Source organism: Podarcis gaigeae (genome assembly GCF_964106915.1).
Source record: "Podarcis gaigeae genome assembly, chromosome: 18".
Lineage (NCBI taxonomy): Eukaryota > Metazoa > Chordata > Lepidosauria > Squamata > Lacertidae > Podarcis > Podarcis gaigeae.
The window spans coordinates 9,605,769-9,627,016 of NC_139696.1; the positions used below are offsets into that span (position 1 = coordinate 9,605,769).

The 21,248-nt window shown below is 48.5% G+C and overlaps 1 protein-coding gene across 3 annotated transcripts in view; it reads left to right on the plus strand.

Annotated features, from left to right (window-relative positions):
* The first annotated feature begins 3,279 nt into the window (after nucleotides 1–3,279).
* DPP9 (dipeptidyl peptidase 9) overlaps nucleotides 3,280–21,248 on the plus strand; it is a 49,617-nt gene continuing 31,648 nt past the window's right edge. The window contains exons 1-7 of one of the 3 annotated variants that reach the window (XM_083720281.1): nucleotides 3,280–3,506; nucleotides 8,366–8,455; nucleotides 10,838–10,912; nucleotides 15,532–15,788; nucleotides 17,967–18,079; nucleotides 19,663–19,836; nucleotides 20,172–20,340. In XM_083720281.1, coding sequence (XP_083576407.1) covers nucleotides 8,400–8,455; nucleotides 10,838–10,912; nucleotides 15,532–15,788; nucleotides 17,967–18,079; nucleotides 19,663–19,836; nucleotides 20,172–20,340 — 844 coding nt within the window. In that variant the 5' untranslated portion in view covers nucleotides 3,280–3,506; nucleotides 8,366–8,399. Of the gene's footprint in view, nucleotides 3,511–8,365; nucleotides 8,456–10,837; nucleotides 10,913–15,531; nucleotides 15,789–17,966; nucleotides 18,080–19,662; nucleotides 19,837–20,171; nucleotides 20,341–21,248 lie in introns of all 3 variants that reach the window. The other 2 variants (XM_083720282.1, XM_083720283.1) reach the window with 2 other exon arrangements.

The window sequence follows — 21,248 nt, forward strand, 5'->3', positions numbered from 1 at the left end:
CTAGCGGGAAGGTAAACGGCGTTTCCGTGTGCGGCTCTGGCTCGCCAGAGCAGCGATGTCACGCTGGCCACGTGACCCGGAAGTGTCTCCGGACAGCGCTGGCCCCTGGCCTCTTGAGTGAGATGGGCGCACAACCCCAGAGTCCGGCAATGATCACTGCAGATGGTGACAGCAGTCATGAAATTAAAAGACGCCTGCTTCTTGGGAGAAAAGCAATGACAAACCTAGACAGCATCTTAAAAAGCAGAGACATCACCTTGAAGACAAAGGTCCGTATAGTTAAAGCTATGGTTTTCCCAGCAGTGATGTATGGAAGTGAGAGCTGGACCATTAAGAAGGCCGATCGCCGAAGAATTGATGCTTTTGAATTCTGGTGCTGGAGGAGACTCTTGAGAGTCCCATGGACTGCAAGAAGATCCAACCTCTCCATTCTGAAGGAAATCAGCCCTGAGTGCTCACTGGAAGGACAGATCCTGAATCTGAGGCTCCAATAGAGCATAAGGAGAATGGAGGGCACAAGGAGAAGGGGACGACAGAGGACGAGATGGTGGGACAGTGTTCTTGAAGCTACCAGCATGAGTTTGACCAAACCGTGGGAGGCAGTGGAAGACAGGAGGGCCTGGCGTGCTCTGGTCCAGGGGGTCACGAAGAGTCAGACATGACTCTTTTAAGATGCTGTCTAGGTTTGTCATCACTTTTCTCCCAAGAAGCAGGCGTCTTTTAATTTTGTGGCTGCTGTCACCATCTGCAGTGATCATGGAGCCCAAGAAAGTAAAATCTCTCACTGCCTCCATTTCTTCCCCCTTCTATTGGCCAGGAGGTGATGGGCCCAGCGGCCATGATCTTCGTTTTTTGATGTTGAGCTTCAGACCATATTTTGCGCTCTGTGGCGCAGCGTGGGTTGTCAGCACCCAGGGCAAGGCAAGTAATTTGCACCCCCTAACCCGTGGATTTGCGCCCCCTAACCCTAACCCCCGGATGTTGCACCTGGTGCAGCCGGCCCCCCCTGCACCCCCACGCCACGCCACTGTTTGCGCTCTCCTCTTTCACCCTCATTAAAAGGTTCTTTAATTCCTCCTCACTTTCTGCCATCCAAGTTGTGTCATCTGCATATCTGAAGTTGTTGATAAAGTTGTGCCTGGCGTGCTCACTAAACAACAACAACTAGCAGCTCAGGTTTTGCTGCTTGGATGAGTCTCTCCTGACCTCTAATGGAGACAGTGGCATCCATTATTTTTTAGCATAGTGCATTGCAATCAGGCCACCCGATCCTTGGTTCGAGGCAGGTGCAAAACTGCAACATTCAGCACAGGGCACGAGAATATTTCCAAAAGCATCAATAACTAGCAGAGAGGCGGATAGACTATAAAGTGGAAGCCCTTGAGTTAATATCAAGCAGCACGATGAAGCCTTCCATGTCGGTTTCCGTAGTGTAGCGGTTATCACGTTCGCCTCACACGCGAAAGGTCCCCGGTTCGATCCCGGGCGGAAACATTATTGCCTTTTTCTTGGAAAAAACCCCTTCCGGTTTTTATTTTAATTTATAATTATAACCCTACCAGTTTAACTAATTAAAATTAAATGCATTTATTGAATTGCTGGGTTTTTGTTAATATTTCACTTTAGAATGATGAGTTCCCCAGCTTAGTTGATTAAAATTAAATGCATTTATTGAATTGCTGGGTTTTTGTTAATAATTTGCTTTAGAATGGTGAGTTCTCCAGCACAACTGATTAAAATTAAATGCATTTATTGAATTTCTAGGATTTGTTTTTTTAAAAAAATGTTTAACTTTAGAATTATGAGTCCCCCAGCTTAGTTGGTTAAAATTAAATGCATTTAATTTCTGGGATTTTTATTTTTGCATTTATTTTTTAAGCAGGGCAGCCACCTCTTTGCAGAAGCTAGTTTAGTTTAGCAATACTATTTGAAAACCTCAAATAAACTCAGGCTGATAAGTTTAGAATTTTTTTTCTTTTACAAAACTGAATAAAACTAATTGCATGGCAATCTGGTTTCTATTTCCTTTCTTTCTTTTCAAAAAATATCCCCACCTCTTGAACATGTATAATAATATATACTGTATGAATATAATTTCCCCATAAATTAGGAGGGGGAATAAAACAGGTAAGTAAGTGAGAAATTTTGTTTCAGTTATGAGATGTAGCGTTTGGTCTTACTTGTAAGGAACTGTTTAAATTTTTGCAATTTACTGTTTAAATAATTGTAAGTTACATAAGAATGAAAAGAAGAGGAGGGAAAATACTGCGTTGGCCGGGAATCGAACCCGGGTCAACTGCTTGGAAGGCAGCTATGCTAACCACTATACCACCAACGCTGCAGATGCGCCTGTCTCCATTTTCTTAGCCTATGAAACACCGATCTTGGACTGTACCATCCGACAACTTAAATGGGTGAGAGGATGATTGTTTCAAAAATACCTCCTAACCACGTATGTGAAACTGCCGGCCTGCCGAAAAGAATGTTAGGCCGCCTTCTTTCTCTGACCCCTACTTCCTCGATGGAATTGATCCTCCCACCCCTCCGTTTCAGAAAACGGTTTCCGTCCGAACGTGGAAAATCCCAACCCCCCCTCACTATGCAAAAGTGGTCACGACCCGTTCCCATAGCAACGCCTCCCTCCCCTTTTTAATGCTAATGGTTCCTTCCAAACCGTTTTTAACAATTACGTCAGAGACCGTTTAATTTGTGCTCTTTATTCTATTTTAAATTTATGTCCATTTATACAATGTATATGAACACTTTCATGTATATACCAAAATATATGTGCATATTTAAATGTTTTCTTATTTTGCAATCGTTTAGTAAATTTTGTTATGTATTATTATTATTTCAATAAAAACATTAGATATAATTAAAAACATAGCCATGGGTTGTTGGATTTTCTTTCACAAAAGAATTATAAGATTTTATTTATGTTTTCACCCCCCCAATCTCCCCCCGTGCTCCTATCGAATGGTTCCGCCCAGTTCGCCGTCATCCAAATCTTTTAATAAAAAATTTCTCCTCACGAACATTCCTCCCCACCCCTCCAGAATTTCCCAAGGTGGTCCCTCCCAACCGTCAGAGGCAACCTCCCGTTTCATGCTCTATGGTTCCTTCCGCGTTCGCAAGAGGCCCCGCCCTTCTTCCGCTTACTCTCGCGAGAATAACCGAGCCTTGGACGACGACGAGAGCAGAGGAGAAAGAGGTCAGTTCGAGACCCCGCCCCCTTCTCCGCACTCGCTATCTCGTTCGGGTCCCCCCCGCTTAACTATCGCGAGAGTTGGGCGTCGGCGAGAGAGCGGCCTTCCGCTTCCGGGCGAAAGGTCGCGGCGGGAGGCTCGCGGAGGCCGGCGGTGTCCCTTCCCCCCTCCCCCGGAGCTCCGGCGTCTCCACGAAAGGAAATGGAGCGGGAGTGAAGCCTCCGCGGAACCCAACCCTCCCCTACCCCCTCACCCCGCAGCGGAGGAAGCCCGGCCTGGGGGAGGCCGAGGAGCCACGGAGTGAGTGAGCAGCCGGCTGGCGGGCGGGGCCTCTGAGGGGAGGGAGGGGAGGGGCCGAAGGGAAGAGGCCCCGCCCCTTTCCGAGGAGGGGGGGCGGGGGTCCAGACCACGCTCCGAATAGGCTTTCCTTTGGCCACGCCCCCTGGAGAGAAGGTCCCGAAGACCCCACCCCTCTTAGGCCACGCCTCCATCGCGCAAGGCCACGCCTCCTTGGCGCCTGAGTTAAAACAGGCAGGGGTTTGGGCCACGCCCCCTCGGAAGGGGGCTGCTGGCCACGCCCTCTCCTACTTTGGGGGGGGGTTCTGCGGACCACGCCCCAAATAAGGTTCCCTCCAGCTGAATGCCCATGCTCCTGGATGGAGGGAACGCCCTTGCTGTGGATCATCCACGGGAGGGGTTTTTGGGTCTTGCCTCCTTGGAGGGGTAGGAAGAAAGGGGGCTGCTGGCCCTCATGCCCTCCCCTGCTGTCAGCGCTCCCCACCAGAGCCCCTTTTGGAAGGGAGGGGGCTTCTTAATAATAATAATAATAATATCTTTATTGTCATTGCCCCCTCTCGGGGACAACAAAATTACTTGGCTGCTCCATCCACCCAGGTAGGGCACTCCACTGAAAATCAGAACAACTATAAAAACACTAATTAAAACAATACAGTATAATACAGCAAGGAAGATTAGATGACTTTCAAAGTCCAGGCTTCCCATTCAGGGCCGAGATCGCTCTGGAGAAGAAGCTGCTCTTGAGACGGCTCGTTCTTGTCTTCATCGCCCTGTATCTCCGTCCCGACGGCAGGAGCTCGAAGAGACAGTGACCAGGATGCGATGGATCTTTTTCTATGACCAGTGCCTTCCTATGGCACCTTGTGGCATAAATCTGCTCTAAGGTGGAGAGTGGGCAGCCAACAATGCTCTCTGCTCTTCTTCAGGCCTGCCCCTTCCCATCCCAGCTTCCGAACTTGGGGGACCCCCATCCCTATAGAATAAAGAAAGTGTTTTGGACTGTTGCCTCCACGGGCTGGGGGGGGGTAGTTTTGTGTGGTGAGTTTCAGTGGCCTGGGTTCTTAAAGGCATCTAAATGGCCTCGGTCCAGTATACCTGAAGGAGCGTCTCCACTCCCATCATTCTGCCCAGACACTGAGGTCCAGCTCTGAGGGCCTTCTTGCGGTTCCCTCATTGCAAGAAACAAAGCTACAGGGAACCAGGCAGAGGGCCTTCTCGGTGGTGGCATCCGCCCTGTGGAATGCCCTCCCACCGGATGTCAAAGAGATAAACAACTACAGTGGTACCTCGGGTTACATATGCTTCAGGTTACAGACTCCACTAACCTAGAAATAGTGCTTCAGGTTAAGAACTTTGCTTCAGGATGAGAACAGAAATCGTGCTTTGCCGGCGCGGCGGCAGCGGGAGACCCCCATTAGCTAAAGTGGTCTTCAGGTTAAGAACAGTTTCAGGTTAAGAACAGACCTCCGGAACGAATTAAGTACTTAACCTGAGGTACCACTGTACCTGACATTCAGAAGACATCTGATGGGAGCCCTGTTCAGTTTTTAATGTGTGACATCCAGTGGCATAGCGTGGGGGGTGCAGGGGGGGCCGGCCGCACCGGGTGCAACATCTGGGTGGGGCGCGCTCGCCGCCTCCGGAGTTGCCGAAGAGCCTCGGGCGCAGGCTGTAGCAGAGCCCCATGTCTCGCGTAACCGACGAGCTGTGCGCGCGTCCGGGCTGAAGGCATTCGGCAGGCAGCGGCTCTCAGCGCTCGCCACGGTCCCCGCACGTCAGGGCCGCGGAGGGCGCGCCAGGCAGCCCCTCCTCACAGCGCCGCTGCAGCTGCTGGGCCATGTTGCATTTTCCTCGCCTCTCTGCCCTCCTCCTCCTCTGGGCAAGCGGCGTCGTTTGGGCGGCAGCGCCAGCGGCAACTCGCCTCAGATCACCTGGCACGGACCCGCCACCGCTGCCGCCGTGGCTACCTTACCGTAAATACCCCAGCCCAGGCAGCAGCAAGAAGAAGCTGGCAGCAGTGGCAGGTTAGGGGCGCAAATTACTTGCCTTGCCCCGGGTGCTGACAACCCACGCTATGCCACTGGTGACATCTTAGTGTATTTTTGGTCTTTGTGGGGAAACCCAGCCAGATGGGCAAGGTACAAATAATAAATTATTATTATTATTATTATTATTATTATTATTATTATTATTATTATTATTATTATCTGGTTGGTCGCTGTGAGGACAGGTTGCTGGATGAGAAGGGACATTGGCTTGATCCAGCAGGTTTACCTTGTGTTACTATGACTTAACCTGACGTAGTGTAGGCAGCCTGTGCCTCCTTGGATTCTGTGGGCTATTCTGGCTGGATCAGAATACCGCCAGATATTTAAGATCAAACAAGGTGGTATGATAATAAGAAAGCTTACACATCTAGCTGGTGCAGTTGCACCAAAATGAATCTGCAGGTGATATTCTACCTCCTCCGTCGGAGCCAGTTTGTCTCTGTATATCAGCTGCTGGGAATCACAAGTTGGGAGAGCTGTTGTTGTGCTTAGGTCCTGCTTGCTGGGCTCCTGTGAGGGCATCTGGTCAGCCACAGGGAGAGTAGGAGAGTACAGTGGTGCCTTGCAAGACGAAATTAATCCATTCCGTGAGGCTCTTCGTATAGCGTTTTTTCCGTCTTGCGAAGCAAGCCCATTGACAGCTTAGCGGATTAGCGCTATTAGCGGTTTAGCGGCTTTTAGCAGATCATCTGATAAGCGGCTTATCAGCGGATCAGCTGATAAGCGGCTTAGGAAAAGGGGGAAAAAAGGGCGGGAAACCCGCAGGAACTCGCAAGACATCTTCGTCTTGCGAAGCAAGCCCATAGGGAAATTCGTTTTGCGAAGCGCCTCCAAAACGGAAAACCCTTTCGTCTAGCGGGTTTTCCGTCTTGCGAGGCGTTCGTCTTGCGGGGCACCACTGTAGACTAGATGGGCCCTGCCTTGGCCGGATTCAGCAGCCAGGCTCTTGTTACCAGTGTTAGAAACTGGTATATGAGCTTATGGCCAAATAGCACCTTAAACCTAGGTTACGGTTGCCACAGCAGAATGGCCAAACTCCATTTCCCCCCAATGGAGGGAGGAATTATTTTTATTATTAATTTCATTTATATACAGTCATACCTCAGATTACAGCCGCTTCAGGTTGCGTTTTTTTTGGGTTATGGACCCCGAAACCCGGAAGTACCGGAACGAGTTACTTCCGGGTTTCGTCGGTGACACATGTGCAGAAGCGTTAAATCGCACTTTGCGCATGCGCAGAAGCACCGAATTGCAACCTGCACGTGCGCAGACGCGGGTTGTGAATGCTGCGGGTTGCGAACGTGCATCCTGCACAGATCACATTCGAAACCTGCAGCCTCCACTGTACTGTTTTGTATTTTAATGTGTTGCAAACCACTTTTGAGATTTTTTTCTTTAAAACACCAAATAAAACAATCCAGAATAAAACAAATTCAAGCATCAAGTAAAATATTTCTGAGCCTTCCCTAAGTGACATTTGGCTTTTCCCATTTTTATTTACCTGCTTAATTTATAGAGCTGCCCCCTAGAAGGAGGACTCCAGGAAGGTAGTGTGGTGTAGCAGGTGTTGGCCAGCCTTGCGCACCCGGGGGGCCCGGGGGGCGCCCTGAAACAGAGGGTTCCCCATGCTGCGGACTGTAGCCTGCCACCTGACGCGCGGGGCGCCCTGAAGCAGAGCGCCCCTCGCGCCAGGCAGACATGGGCCAGCCCCACAAGCTCGGGGGACAGCGGGGAGGCGCAGCACCGCCATCCCACTGTTCCCGGACCTGGTTTTGGGGGGGGGGGAATAAAGGAAATTTTTCCCCCTTTATTTCCCCCCCAAAAAAGTAGGTGCATCCTATGGGACGGAGCGTCCTATGGGACGAAAAATACGGTACTTTCATTCACGGCTGTGGACTTGAGGCTTTCCACAGAATTCTATTTTGAATGTCAGCCCCATTCCTGACATTGCTGCAACCTTCATTCTTTCTCCCTTTTTCAAGTTTCCCCATATCCTTATTAAAGGCTGAATATTAAAAGGGGAGAATTTGGGGAAATGAATGTACCATGTACCTCACTTTGAATGCAGAAGGTCCACCAAGTATCTCTCCCCCCCCCCTCGTTTTCAGGTAGGTCTAGGACAGGCTTCCTCAACCTCGGCCCTCCAGATGTTTTTGGCTTACAACTCCCATGATCCCTAGCTAGCAGGACCAGTGGTCAGGGATGCTGGGAATTGTAGTCTCAAAATATCTGGAGGCCGAGGTTGAGGAAGCCTGGTCTAGGAAGAACTTTGTCTGAAGCTGCAGTCAGAGATCTAAATTGATTGATGGGCTGACTCCGTATAAGTCAGCTTTCACCCGATGTTCCTGGCGATGTCTCTGGCGCCGTGCCATTGTACGACTCATTGCACAAGCGATACAGAAGGGGCCAGACAACTGGTGGTACCCTTTATTCTTCTTCTGTGCTGAGGATCCTAAGGGGGTCTTTAGATTCCCCCCCCCCGTAAAAGTGGGGGCAGATCCACACCCTATATTTAAATCTGCTGTACATCCAAAGCACATGACTTCCCCCAAAGAATCCTGGGAATTGTAGTTCCCACTTCCAAGAGCTATAACTCCCACAACTTTGAACAGCCTACAGTTCCCAGGATTCTTTGGGAAAAGTCATGAGCTCTAAAAGCAGTGTGAAGATGCAGTTTCAAAGACTGCAACATTGCAGGTGGGAGTTTTTGTGGTTTGGCAAAAGGTCTCTCTATGCTTCACCCCCCAAACATGTGTATCTCTGCCAGTTTACTTCAGAGTGATCACATGCCCTCTGTTTCTTTCCGCCCTCTAGTTTCTTACTTCGTCCAAGGCTCGCTTAGCAGTTGATGCAGAAAGTCAAGAGGGCTCGGCTGGAAAACGAAAGTGCAGGAAGTTGGAGAAGGTAACTTTCTGAAGTTGACTCGAGTAGCTTTTGGAGGAGCAGGAAGTGTTGGGGACTCAGGAGGTTAAAAACAAGGGGTTTGTTTTCTGAATGGCAACTCCTCTCAGATTCCGACCATCCCTTTCTGTTAGCTGTGCTGGCTGAACTTGCTGAGAGTTCCAATCTCAGGATCATATTGTGTGCAACAGGTTTCCACTTCCCTGTTGTGACACATTTAGAGCCAGAAAATAAAATTTGGCCAGACAGCAGCCCCAGTGGTCAGCATCGTCTGCCCCTTAGTTTCCAAAGGCCTGTCTGAACAAGAAGGTCCTAACCTGACTTCCTAGTGGAGGGAACCAGTCTAACTTCTTCTGTAAGGGAATTCCGCAATATGGGAGCAGATACAGAAAGAACTTTCCTGCCACCACCAACCACGCCTCTGATGTTGGTGATACTGAGACAAGGTGCTCACGTGAGGATTTTCACACCTGGGTAGGTTTGTACAGGGAGGTAGGAAAATTACATGGCTTGGGTGACCTGAAGTATCTTATCAGTGCTAATTGCTGTTATTGAATAACTGCGAGTCAAAAATTCTTGCTAAATACCAGAGATCACCTCGCATTCCACCAGCAGATCCAGATCTATGGTCTTCCCACCCCTATATTTTGGCTGGTGGTCTCAAACATTGGTGTATTGTTGTATGATAAAGGTGGGAAACTTGCCCGCAGCCTCACTTTATGTGGCCCATTGACCCCTACTCCTTTCGTAACTACAATTCCCAGAGTGGTTTAAAAGTCAATCCCTCTTCACAGGAAAACTCTGGGAATTGTAGCTGTGGTGGGGGATATAGGGTCTCCTAGCAACTTTCAGCACCCTTAACAGACTACAGTTCCCAGAATTCTTTGTGGGGAGCTATGGGTGTTTGAAGGGGTACATTAGCGCTTCAGATGTACAATTGGGATGTGGCCAGGGACAAATAGTCTAGTTTCCCCCTCCATTAAAATTACCCTAGTGTACCACTTGGAGTGTGGTTCCTTACACTCTGCCGCCATACAGACAAGTCTGATTCTGAAATCTATACAGGCTACTCCACATTTACAGTGTGGTGTAGAGAGCCAGTGTGGTGTAGTGGTTAAGAGCAGTGGACTCGTAATCTGGTGAACCGGGTTCGCTTCCCCGCTCCTCCACCTGCAGCTGCTGGGTGACCCTGGGCCAGTCACACTTCTCTGAAGTCTCTCAGCCCCACTCACCTCACAGAGTGTTTCTTGTGGGGGAGGAAGGGAAAGGAGATTGTTAGCCACTTTGATACTCCTTATTTTAGTGATAAAGCTGGATATCAAATCCAAATTCTTATTCTTCTTATTATTTTTCATGGGGGACTACTTTCCAAGGCATGGCACCTCTAAAAATCTCTCATACCGCATTTACTCGAATCTAATGCTCACCTTTTTCGCCAAATTACGTTGCGAAAACTAAGGTGCACATTAGATTCAATGGCACATTTGCATTCGCCAGGAAATACTTTTTTGGTTTCAAGGTTCTGAAAATTAAGGTGCACGTCAGATACGGTGGCGCATTAGACTTGAGTAAATAGGGTATTGGGAACACCATTGGAAAAAGCTTGCAACTCCCAATTCTCCACAGGCCTCAGAAGTTCAGTGCAAGGACTCCTGGGATTGCACTTGAAAAGGCTTATGGGATTGCTGGGCACTGTTTTTGCAGTTTTCATGCTCTTTTAGGGCTTTTCCATGCCGCTTCCGGGTTTGTGGCAATGCGCACGTGAGCAGTTGTGTGTGCCTTGAGCACCTGTGAATGGGGAGTTGCCTATAATGTATTTTGTGTACATAAATAATTGAGTCCCAGAATCACACAAGGGACGCGAGGGGGGGCTGTGGGTTAAACCACAGAGCCTAGGACTTGCCAATCAGAAGGTCGGCGGTTCGAATCCCCGCGACGGGGTGAGCTCCCGTGGCTCGGTCCCTGCTCCTGCCAACCTAGCAGTTCAAAAGCACACCAGTGCAAGCAGATAAATAGGTACCACTCCAGCGGGAAGGTAAACGGCGTTTCCGTGCGCTGCTCTGGTTTGCCAGAAGCGGCTTAGTCCTGCTGGCCACATGACCCGGAAGCTGTCTGCGGACAAACGCCAGCTCCCTTGGCCAGTAAAGTGAGATGAGCGCCGCAACCCCAGACTCGTCAGTGACTGGACCTAATGGTCAGGGGTCCCTTTACCTTTACCTTTGGATCACACAGGAGCTGGGCTTGGGGGTTGGGCAGGTCTCTAGCCTTATCAGTGCTCATACGGGGCAATCCAAATGAAGTGTTTTTATAGCTGCCCCACAGTGTTACGAAAGATGCTGGGGCCATCATGCGTTTTCAGGAGAAGTTTCCCTTCCTTTCCTACAGGGGGAGCTGTTGCTCAGTAGCAGAGCATCTGCTTTGCATGCAGAAGGTCCCGGGTGCAAACCCCGCCGTCTCCAGGTAGGATTGGGGAACCATGCTTGTTTTTTAGCCCCTGTAGGGATGCCTCCGCCCTCAGTGCAGAAACAACGGAGATAGCTAGACTGAGGCCATAATAATAATAATAATAATAATAATAATAATAATAATAATAATAATAATTTTTTATTTATACTCTGCCCTCCCCAGCCAAGACTGGGCTCAGGGCGGCTAACAACCAATAATAAAAACAAGCTGATTAAAATACAATTTAAAAGATTAAGATGCAACATTAAAACAATTAGGGAGCATAGGAGGAGAAAGGAAAAAGAAAGGGGGAGGGAATCAAACTGATTCTGAGCCAAAGGCCAGGCGGAACAACTCTGTCTTACAGGCCCTGCGGAAAGAGATCAGATCCCGCAGGGCCCTGGTCTCATGAGGCAGAGCGTTCCACCAGGCTGGAGCCAGTGTTGAAAAGGCCCTGGCTCTGGTTGAGGCTAATCTGACTTCCTTAGGGCCCGGGACCACTAGGGTGTTGCTATTTATGGACCTTGAGGTCCTTCGTGGGGCAGAATCGGGAGAGGCGGTCCCGTAGGTACGAGGGTCCTAGGCCGTGAAGGGCTTTAAAGGTCAAAAGCAGCACCTTAAACCTGACCCTGTACTCCACCGGGAGCCAGTGCAGCTTGAAAAGCCCTGGGTGAATCTGCTCCCATGGCAGAGACCCCGTGAGGAGCCTCGCTGCAGCATTCTGCACCCGCTGGAGTTTCTGGGACAGCTTCAAGGGCAGCCCCGCGTAGAGCGAATTACAGTGGCCTTGACTCTGGCCACATTCGCACCCACACATTTAGAGTACTGTGGTAGCAGGTTGTAGCTTCTCCCCCCCCCAAAAAAAAATTAAATTCTGGGAGCTGTAGTTTATTAAGGGCACTGAGAGTTGTTAGGAGGCCCTGGTTCCTCTTCACAGGGAGCTCTGGGAATTGTAGCTCCGTGAGAGGGATAGTTGCTAAAACTACATTTCCCATATACAGTGGTACCTCAGGTTACAGACTCCGCTAACCCAGAAATAGTGCTTCAGGTTAAGAACTTTGCTTCAGGATAAGAACAGAAATTGGGCTTCGGCGGCACGGCAGCAGCAGGAGGCTCCATTAGCTAAAGTGGTGCTTCAGGTTAAGAACAGTTTCAGGTTAAGAACGGACCTCCGGAACGAATTAAGTACTTAACCCGAGGTACCACTGTGGGAGGGAGCCCTGGCTGTTTAAAGTAGAATCATAGTCCTTTAGCTGTGGTGTGAATCGTGGCCTCTGTATGAGACAGCCATCTATGATCCTGTCTAAACAAGAACTATGAGGACTGGAATACTGCTCTCTCTTTGTTTTGAAGAGAGAAAGCATGATAACCAAGTGGGAAAAGTGTAAGAAGTCCGTCTCCAGGCAAGGCTGTTTAGGTCCCCTGTTCTGACACCCCGGAGAGTGGCTGAGGTAGTTGAGTAGAGCAGCTTCCTGTGAACTTGCCCTCATCCATGCCATCCACATTTAAAGCAGATGGGCTCCCCCCCCAAAGGTACATTGGTACCTCGGGTTAAGCACTTACTGTATTTTTCGCTCTATAAGACGCACCAGACCATAAGACGCACCTAGTTTTTGGAGGAGGAAAACAAGAAAAAAAAAATTCTGAATCTCAGAAGCCAGAACAGCAAGAGGGATCGCTGCGCAGTGAAAGCAGCAATCCCTCTTGCTGTTCTGGCTTCTGAGATAGCTGCGCAGCCTGCATACGCTCCATAAGACGCACACACATTTCCCCTTTTTAGGAGGGAAAAAGTGAGTTATAGAGCAAAAAATACAGTAATTCATTCCGGAGGTCCATACTTAACCTGAAACTGTTCTTAACCTGAAGCACCACTTTAGTTAATGGGGCCTTCTGCTGCCACTGCGCCGGAAGAGCATGATTTCTGTTCTTATCCTGAAGCAAAGTTCTTAACCTGAAGCACTATTTCTGGGTTAGCGGAGTCTGTAACCTGAAGTACCACTGTATATGGGAAATGTAGTTTTAGCAACCCCTTCCTATTCCCCTCACGGAGCTACAATTCCCAGAGCTCCCTGTGAAGAGGAACCGGGGCCTCCTAACAACTCTCAGTGCCCTTAATAAACTACAGCTCCCAGAAATTTTTATTTTTTTGGGGGGGGGGGGAGAAGCTACAACCTGCTACCGCAGCACTGTAAATGTGTGGGTGCGAATGTGGCCAGAGTCAAGGCCACTGTAATTCACTCTACGCGGGGCTGCTCTTGAAGCTGTCCCAGAAACTCCAGCGGGTGCAGAATGCTGCAGCGAGGCTCCTCACGGGGTCTCTGCCATGGGAGCAGATTCACCCAGTGCTTTTCCAGCTGCACTGGCTCCCGGTGGAGTCCAGGGTCAGGTTCAAGGTGCTGCTTTTGACCTTTAAAGCCCTTCACGGCCTAGGACCCTCATACCTACGGGACCGCCTCTCCTGGTATGCCCCACGGAGAGCCTCAAGGTCCATAAATAACAACACCCTAGTGGTCCCAGGCCCTAAGGAAGTCAAATTAACCTGAAGTCTGTAACCTTAAGCGTCTGTAACCCGAGGTACCACTATAGAAGGGTGCTGGGACTGGCAGCTGTGGGAGGGGTAAACTACAGTTCCCAGGATTCCTTTGAGGGTTAAGCCATCTGCATTAAATGTATGGTGTGGATGTGGCCCCAGTCTTCTGCCCTGTGTTGTTTTGGGCAGCAGGTAGAGTATTATTTAACCTTCCCCTTTCAAAAGGCTTCCCTGAACCCAGCAAAGCAGAATATCTTTGAGAAGGCTAAGCCTGAGCCCTTCTGTCTGATGTGCTAGGTTTTTTTTTAATGCAGGGAGCTATTTTGAAGACGTGTTTTACAGACCATGCTTATAACCATGCTTGCAAGCAGCTAAAAGCCAAAATTACGGTTCTCAGATCGGTTTGCAACAATCAGTAATATGAGTTACCTGCCCCACAGGCTTACAGTCCAAAAGACAATGGGGTTGGTGGAGAGGAGGAAAGACAAACCAGCACAGGCAGTACTTTTGGAGTTTGTATAATTATTTTTTTCTGATAGGAAGGAGGGAGTCATATATATAATTAAATTTTCTGTTTTACAGTTTAAAATATTCATTTCTACATCCTAAGATATTGATGACTTCCCTTCTCTTTCCATGGTTCATTTTACATATCATTAATCCCTGCGGTTGGTGCTGTGGTCTAAACCACTGAGCCTTGGGCTTTCTGATTGGAAGGTCGGCGGTTCGAATCCCCGCAACGGGGTGAGCTCCTGTTGCTCGGTCCCTGCTCCTGCCAACCTAGCAGTTCGAAAGCACACCAGGGCAAGTAGATGAATAGGTACTGCTACGGTGGGAAGGTAAACAGCATTTCTGTGTACAGCTCTGGTTTTGCCACAAGCAAAACCACATGACCCGGAAGAACTGTCTGTGGACAAACATCGGCTCCCTCGGCCAGTAAAGCGAGATGAGCTCTGCAATCCCAGAGATGTTCGCAACTGGACTTAACTGCCAGGGGTCCTTTACCTTTGATCCCTGCATATTTTACAAAAACAATACCATTCAGTATTTCATTATTGTTGTTGTTTAGTCGTTCAGTCGTGTCCGACTCTTTGTGACCCCATGGACCAGAGCACGCCAGACCACTGCCTCCTGCAGTTTGGTCAAAATTCCATTATTTCAACCATCTTAATTTATACTTTATATAATTTGGAAGACATCTGAAGGCATCCCTGTTTAGGGAAATTTTTATTGTTTAATAAACTCTTGTATTTTAATATTCTTTTGGAAGCTGCCCAGAGTGGGGTATAAATAAATTTAAATTATTATCATTATCATTATCATTATTACTATACTGTTGATTTTTTTCTTAATATTGCCAGCGTTTTCAGCCTTACAGTTATTTCCCATATATTCAATGAATGTTTTCAAATCTTCTCTAAATGTATGTTCTTCTTGTTCTCTTGTTCTATAAGTTAAATCTTCAAGTTGCGCATATTCTGTCAACTTAAGTTGCAATTCTTCTTTATTTTGGACCTCACTCGTTTTCCATTGGGGGGCTAAGAAAACCCGGGCCGCAGTAGTAGCATACAAAAATAAGCTTTTTTGACACCTGGGGATTTCAGTCTAAATTATCTACAACAGAAAGGACTCTGGTTTGGGGGGCGGGGAGTACTTTTAAACATTTTTTTCCAGTTCTTTATGGATCATTTCCCAATACCCTTTTACAAGTTTACAAGTCCACCACATATGAAAGAATGATCTTCCGCCTCTTTGCATCCCCAGCATTTATCTGAGTGTGTTGTTCTTTAGCTGTGCGGTCTCAGACTGGACTGATAACAGTTCAGGAGAACCTTTACTATCAGATAAAGCAGGCTTCCTCAACCTCGCCCCTCCAGATGTTTTTGGCCTACAACTCCCATGATCCCTAGCTAGCAGGACCAGTGGTCAGGGATGCTGGGAATTGTAGTCCCAAAACATCTGGAGGGCCGAGGTTGAGGGAGCCTGAGATAAACTGTATGGCTGACTCTGTATGGCATTGATGCGCCCTCTCCCTTTTCTTTCTCTCTTTCTGTATCCGTTTCCCCAATCCGCCAAATTTCTCTGCCCACCTGCCCTCCCCCAGCTGCCTAACCAATTCAGGAGGAAGGCTGAAGATGACAGCGGTGGACGCTCTGTCCGACAGCTCAGACGCCGTGGAGATGGAGGACACGTCCGCTTCCCACTTCCAGGTGGAGAAGCATTCGTGGGAGGGGCTGCGTGACATCATCCACAGCAGCCGCAAGTACACTGGGATGATCGTGAACAAAGCGCCCCACGACTTCCAGTTCGTGCGGAAGACCGAAGAGTCGAGCCCTCACTCCCATCGGCTGTATTACCTGGGTAAGATTGGATTGGGTTGGGAACCAAAGAGTCGGAGGCACCTTGTGGCTCAGCGGAATTGCATATAATTGAAAACCATTGAAAAAACCTTCAAACACCCTGTTCTGCCCCAACCCCTGTAGTGATGTTTCAGTTACACCTTTATGATGGTTCCAGGTTACTTCTGGGTTCAGTGTGATGTGTGTATACGCATGCACATGTTGAACGTGTGTCAACGGAGGGCTGCCTGTATTTATTTATTTTATATTTATTTTAAAATGTGCATCGTTCCTTTTCGAGGAGCTTCTTCCATGGAGCAGCTTACAATCTTCAAAGCAAAACTAAACCCAACTCCACCAGATGTGTATCCTCTCTCTCTTTCTCCCTCCCTCTCCCTAACTCTCTTGCTAGAGGGTGGAAATAAGGCATGGGTAGGCAAGCTACGGCCTGGGGGCTGGATCCGGCCCAATCACCTTCTAAATCTGGCCCGCGGATGGTCCGGGAACCAGCATGTTTTTACATGAGTAAAATGTGTCGTTTTATTTAAAATGCATCTCTGGGTTATTTGTGGGCCTTGCCTGGGGTTTTTACATGAGTAGAATGTGTGCTTTTATTTAAAATGCATTTATGGGTTATTTGTGGGTCATAGGCATTTGTTAATTTCCCCCCCAAAAAATATAGTCGCCCCCCCCCCCAAGGTCTGAGAGACAGTGGACCAGCCCCCTGCTGTAAAAGTTTGCTGACCCCTGATCTAATGGTTTGGAAATAGGTAATTTTCATTTATGTGTGGAAGCCTTGGAACCAGACTCCTGCGATCGTACTGTGCAGGACAGCCAAACAATAAACCAGAAATTCAGAAATACTCTTGCAAGAGCAAGAATTTTAATTGCTATGGTATGGAAAGGAGATTCTACACCCTCGAAATTAGATTGGCAAAGTAAAATGTTAGAATATGCAGAGCTCGCAATATTTAACAGCAAGATTCCGAGACCATACAGATCAAATATTTAATATTGCAGAGAATATTTAAAAGAACATTGTAACAACATAAATTCTTTGGCAAGCCTGGACTGATTTCTACATGAAATAAAGAGATCGTCACAGAATTAACATAACAGAATAACTTAGGAGAGATAAAGTTGTGTAGCTGTAATGAAACTTAGAAAGCACAATGGGTGCAGGGATCGGAAGTCATGTTAGAATTAGTGACGGATGAACTCAATCTTTTCTTTTTTGTGTGTACGGAGTGTTAGTTTTGTTTTGCCATTCGCTGATTGTTGCGTAGTGCCTTGTTTTGTGTTTGTTTTGTTTTAAAAACTAATAAAGCATTACAAGAAAGAAAAATTCAGAAATAAGAACGTAAATGCATAAGGCAGATTGAAAAACAGTATTAAAACCAAAAAGCCAACAAGAAACACTCATATCCTGCTATCCAAATTCTCATTATATGAAAATTCACTTATCCAAACACAATGAGTTAGTACCCAAACCTTGCTATGCACACTGCAGATCCAGATATCCAAACCTGTCTGTTGTACTGTAAACAAATAAGTGGTCTTCCTTGTCTTTTGCTGGTCAGCGGCCGTCATTTTGCCAGAAACCGTGGTGGGAGAGAGGGACAGGGAGAGATCGCATTTCCCCTTCATTGTTTGCCTTTTGCAAGGATTCAGAGGATTTCCCTGGGTTTACCTGTTATTTTGGGATCACGTGTTTGTGCGTTAGAAAATTCCCCATGGGAACCAATGGAAATCGTTGGCTTGTTATGCGAACGTTCACCTAACAATTGGTTTCCTGAGAATGTATTGTGTTCGGAGAGCGGGAGCTGTGCATAGACTGAGGAGGTGGAGAGTGGCGTTGAATGGCAATTATGGGGTTTTCGCTTCACTTCTACGAGGAGAGAATTCCAGAGAACTTGTGGTGCTATATAGTGGATGCTCGGTTTGCAAACGTGATCCATGTGGGAGGCACATTCGCACCGCTGCGTCTGCACACGTGCGGGTCGTGATTTGGCGCTTCTGTGCATGTGCAAAGCGCGATTTAGAGGTTCTGCGCGAGCGCCGAAACCTGGAAGTTACCCATTCCAGTACTTCCAGGTTCGGTGCGGTGTTCAGTCCGAAAGCACACAACCTGAACTGTCTGTAACCCGAGATATGACTGTACTGTAAAAGCACGAGCTTGAATTGGTTCCCATTTCAACAGGAATGCCATACGGAAGCAGGGAGAACTCTCTCCTCTACTCGGAGATTCCCAAAAAGGTACGGAAGGAAGCCTTGCTCCTGTTGTCGTGGAAACAGATGCTGGACCACTTCCAGGTGAGGCACGGTGGAGGGTGGGCTGTGGCTTCACTGCGCTCGGCGGACTCGGGAACTGTTCTGGGGGGGAAAAAACAGAACAAAAAAAAATAATTCTGATTCCACATCTAGAATAAATCAGAGGCAGGGAATCTTTTTCCGTGATGGAGGCTGACCCCCTCTCCTGCAGCAGAAGCTGGCACTGCCCAAGATTCTCGCTCCACCCACTCTATTGGGGCAGCTCCATCAGGCCTCAGCTCCGATTCCATCAGGCTGCCTAAGTGAGCTCGCTCCAGCTCCCCCCAGACACCTCCTGTCCCTAAAACTATGCAAGCTGGTCATAATAACAACTGTTTTAAAAATCAGTGTCTGAGTTTGATTCCCTCTCCCCACCGTCCCTTTTCAATAATAATAATAATAATAATAATAATAAATTTATTTATACCCCACCCATCTGGCTGAGTTTCCCCAGCCACTCTGGGCGGCTTCCAATCAAGTGTTAAAAACAATACAGCATTAAATATTAAAAACTTCCCTAAACAGGGCTGCCTTCAGATGTCTTATAAAGATAAGATAGCTGCTTATTTCCTTCACATCACATCTGAAGGGAGGGCATTCCACAGGGCGGGCGCCACTACCGAGAAGGCCCTCTGCCTGGTTCCCTGTAACCTCACTTCTCGCAGGGAGGGAACCACCAGAAGGCCCTCGGAGCTGGACCTCAGTGTCCGGGCAGAACGATGCCCTTCGGATATACTGGGCCTTTGAGGCCGTTTAGGGCTTTAAAGGTCAGGACCAACACTTTGAATTGTGCTCAGAAACGTACTGGGAGCCAATGCAGATCTCTCAGGACCGGTGTTTTATGGTCCCGGCGGCCACTCCCAGTCCCCAGTCTAGCTGCCGCATTCTGGATTAGTTGCAGTTTCTGGGTCACCTTCAAAGGTAGCCCCACGTAGAGCGCATTGCAGTATATACCGCCCTATACCTGGGGTATCAGGACGGTTCACAGAATAAAATCAAGATAGAAAAATACAAAACACATAATAAAAATGAAAACAACAACCCAGTAGCTCCCCTCCCCATCACATTTTAAAAGGGCATAGGATGTAAATCAGATCAACCAAAGGCCTGGTTAAAAGGGAACGCTTTTGCCTGGCACGTAAAGATTGTATAATGCATTCCACAGAAGGGGAGCCACTGCAGAGAAGGCCCCGTTCTTGTGTTGCCACCCTCCTGACCTCTTGAGGAGGAGGCACACGAAGGAGGGCCTCAAAAGATGATCTCAGGGTCAGGGTAGCTTCATATGGAAAGAGGCCGTCCTTGAGGTATTGCGTTCCTCAGCTGTTTTAAGGCTTTGTAGGTCAAAACCAGCACTTCCTTATGCGTTGTGCATTTTTTGATTCTAAGCCTGCAGGCAGCGACTGTCTTGTTCCAACTGATTATACGGAAGCCGCTCTGAGAGGCTGGGTTTTTTTGGGGGGTACAAATCCCCCTAAGTAAACAAATAAGATTTGAACAGTAGGTTGTTGGCAGAACTTTCTCGTGTTTTCTCCGCGTGTACCTTCATGACCTTTTTTTGGGGGGGGCCCTCCCCTGCTTTCCACCAGGCCACCCCCCACCACGGGATGTATTCCAGGGAGGAAGAGCTGCTGAGGGAACGCAAGCGGCTAGGGGTCTTTGGGATCACTTCCTACGACTTCCACAGCGAGAGCGGCCTCTTCCTGTTCCAGGCCAGCAACAGCCTTTTCCACTGCCGGGACGGAGGCAAGAACGGCTTTATGGTGAGCATGCGTTAAAGGTAGCAGTCACCGCACGCTGCTCTGATCCACAGCGCTTGGTAATTGTTGGTAAACTGCCCTTGGGTATGAAGGTTCTCTTTGCTCTCCTGTGCTTATCCACAGCGCTTAGTAATGGTCAGGATACAGTCGTACCTCCGCTTACGTATCCCTCTTTTGGTTTCTCCTTTCTGAACCTTTCCATTTTGTCTACCTTGAACCTCTGAACGTTCAGTTTCATGGGTTGTGCACGAATTCTAGTACTTTCAAAAAAGGGAGGAAAACTTTCTCTCTCTCTGCGCCGTGGAGAGTTCACAGGTGTGTGCACTGCTTGTCCGCAGGTGTCCCCGATGAAGCCGCTGGAAATCAAGACGCAGTGCTCAGGCCCCAGAATGGATCCCAAGATCTGCTCCGCCAATCCGTCTTTCTTCTCGTTCATCAACAACAACGACCTTTGGGTTGCCAGCATCGAGACGGGGGAGGAGCGAAGGCTGACGTATTGCCAGAAAGGTGAGCGCTGTCTATAACGCTCCCGTCCTGTGTGAAGGGGAAATAAATATCCCTGCCTGGTATTTTCTCTGCCTGGTGCCAGAACAGCCTCTAAATTACCGTATTTTTCGCTTTATAAGACACAACCCCCCTTAAAAAGTAGGGGGAAATGTGTGTGCGTCTTATGGGGTGAAAGCAACGCGAAGCCTCCGGAGCACAGCAGGAACGCTCCCGCTGCTCTCAGGAGGCTTTGGGAGGCTATCCCTGAAGCCAGGAGAGCAGGAGGGATCGATCCCTCTCACTCTCCAGGCTTCGCTTCGCTGGAGAGCCGCTGCGCAGCTTTCCCTCTCTGCACAGCGCCCCTTCAGCGAAGCAGCAGGGGAAACGGAGCCCCTTCCGTTTCTCCTCCCGCTTTGCTGGAGAGGCGCTGAGCAGAGAGGGAGAGAACATTTTTTTTTCCTTGTTCTCCTCTAAAACTAGGTGCGCCTTATGGTCGGGTGCATCTTACAGAGCGAAAAATACGGTAGTAAATTAACTTAGCTTGTAAGTTAAGGCAATTGTTCTTGGCATCTGTCTTGGGAGGCAATGCAGGAGTGCACCTTTGGAGATGAAGTCAAACTGTTGGAAGGCTGCAGCGCCTGCTTTGAAACCGATGCAGGAGAGACATGTTTTGTTGCAGTTGGGACAGATGAAGGTGTCCTGTTGGGCTGCTGCAGAAGCCCCATGGCGTTTCCTCTCTCTGTGCTCCTCCCAGCAACCCTTCCTCCTCTGATCACTGCTGTGGATGCACGACCTGACTTTCTGTCTCCAGGCACTGTGGTCATTTGGGTTGATACTGCCAATCCTTCATGGCTTGTTTGCAAATACCAGCATAGTTAATGGTCTTGTCCATAAATTTCCTAAATGGGAGGTGTACATTGACCTCGGGG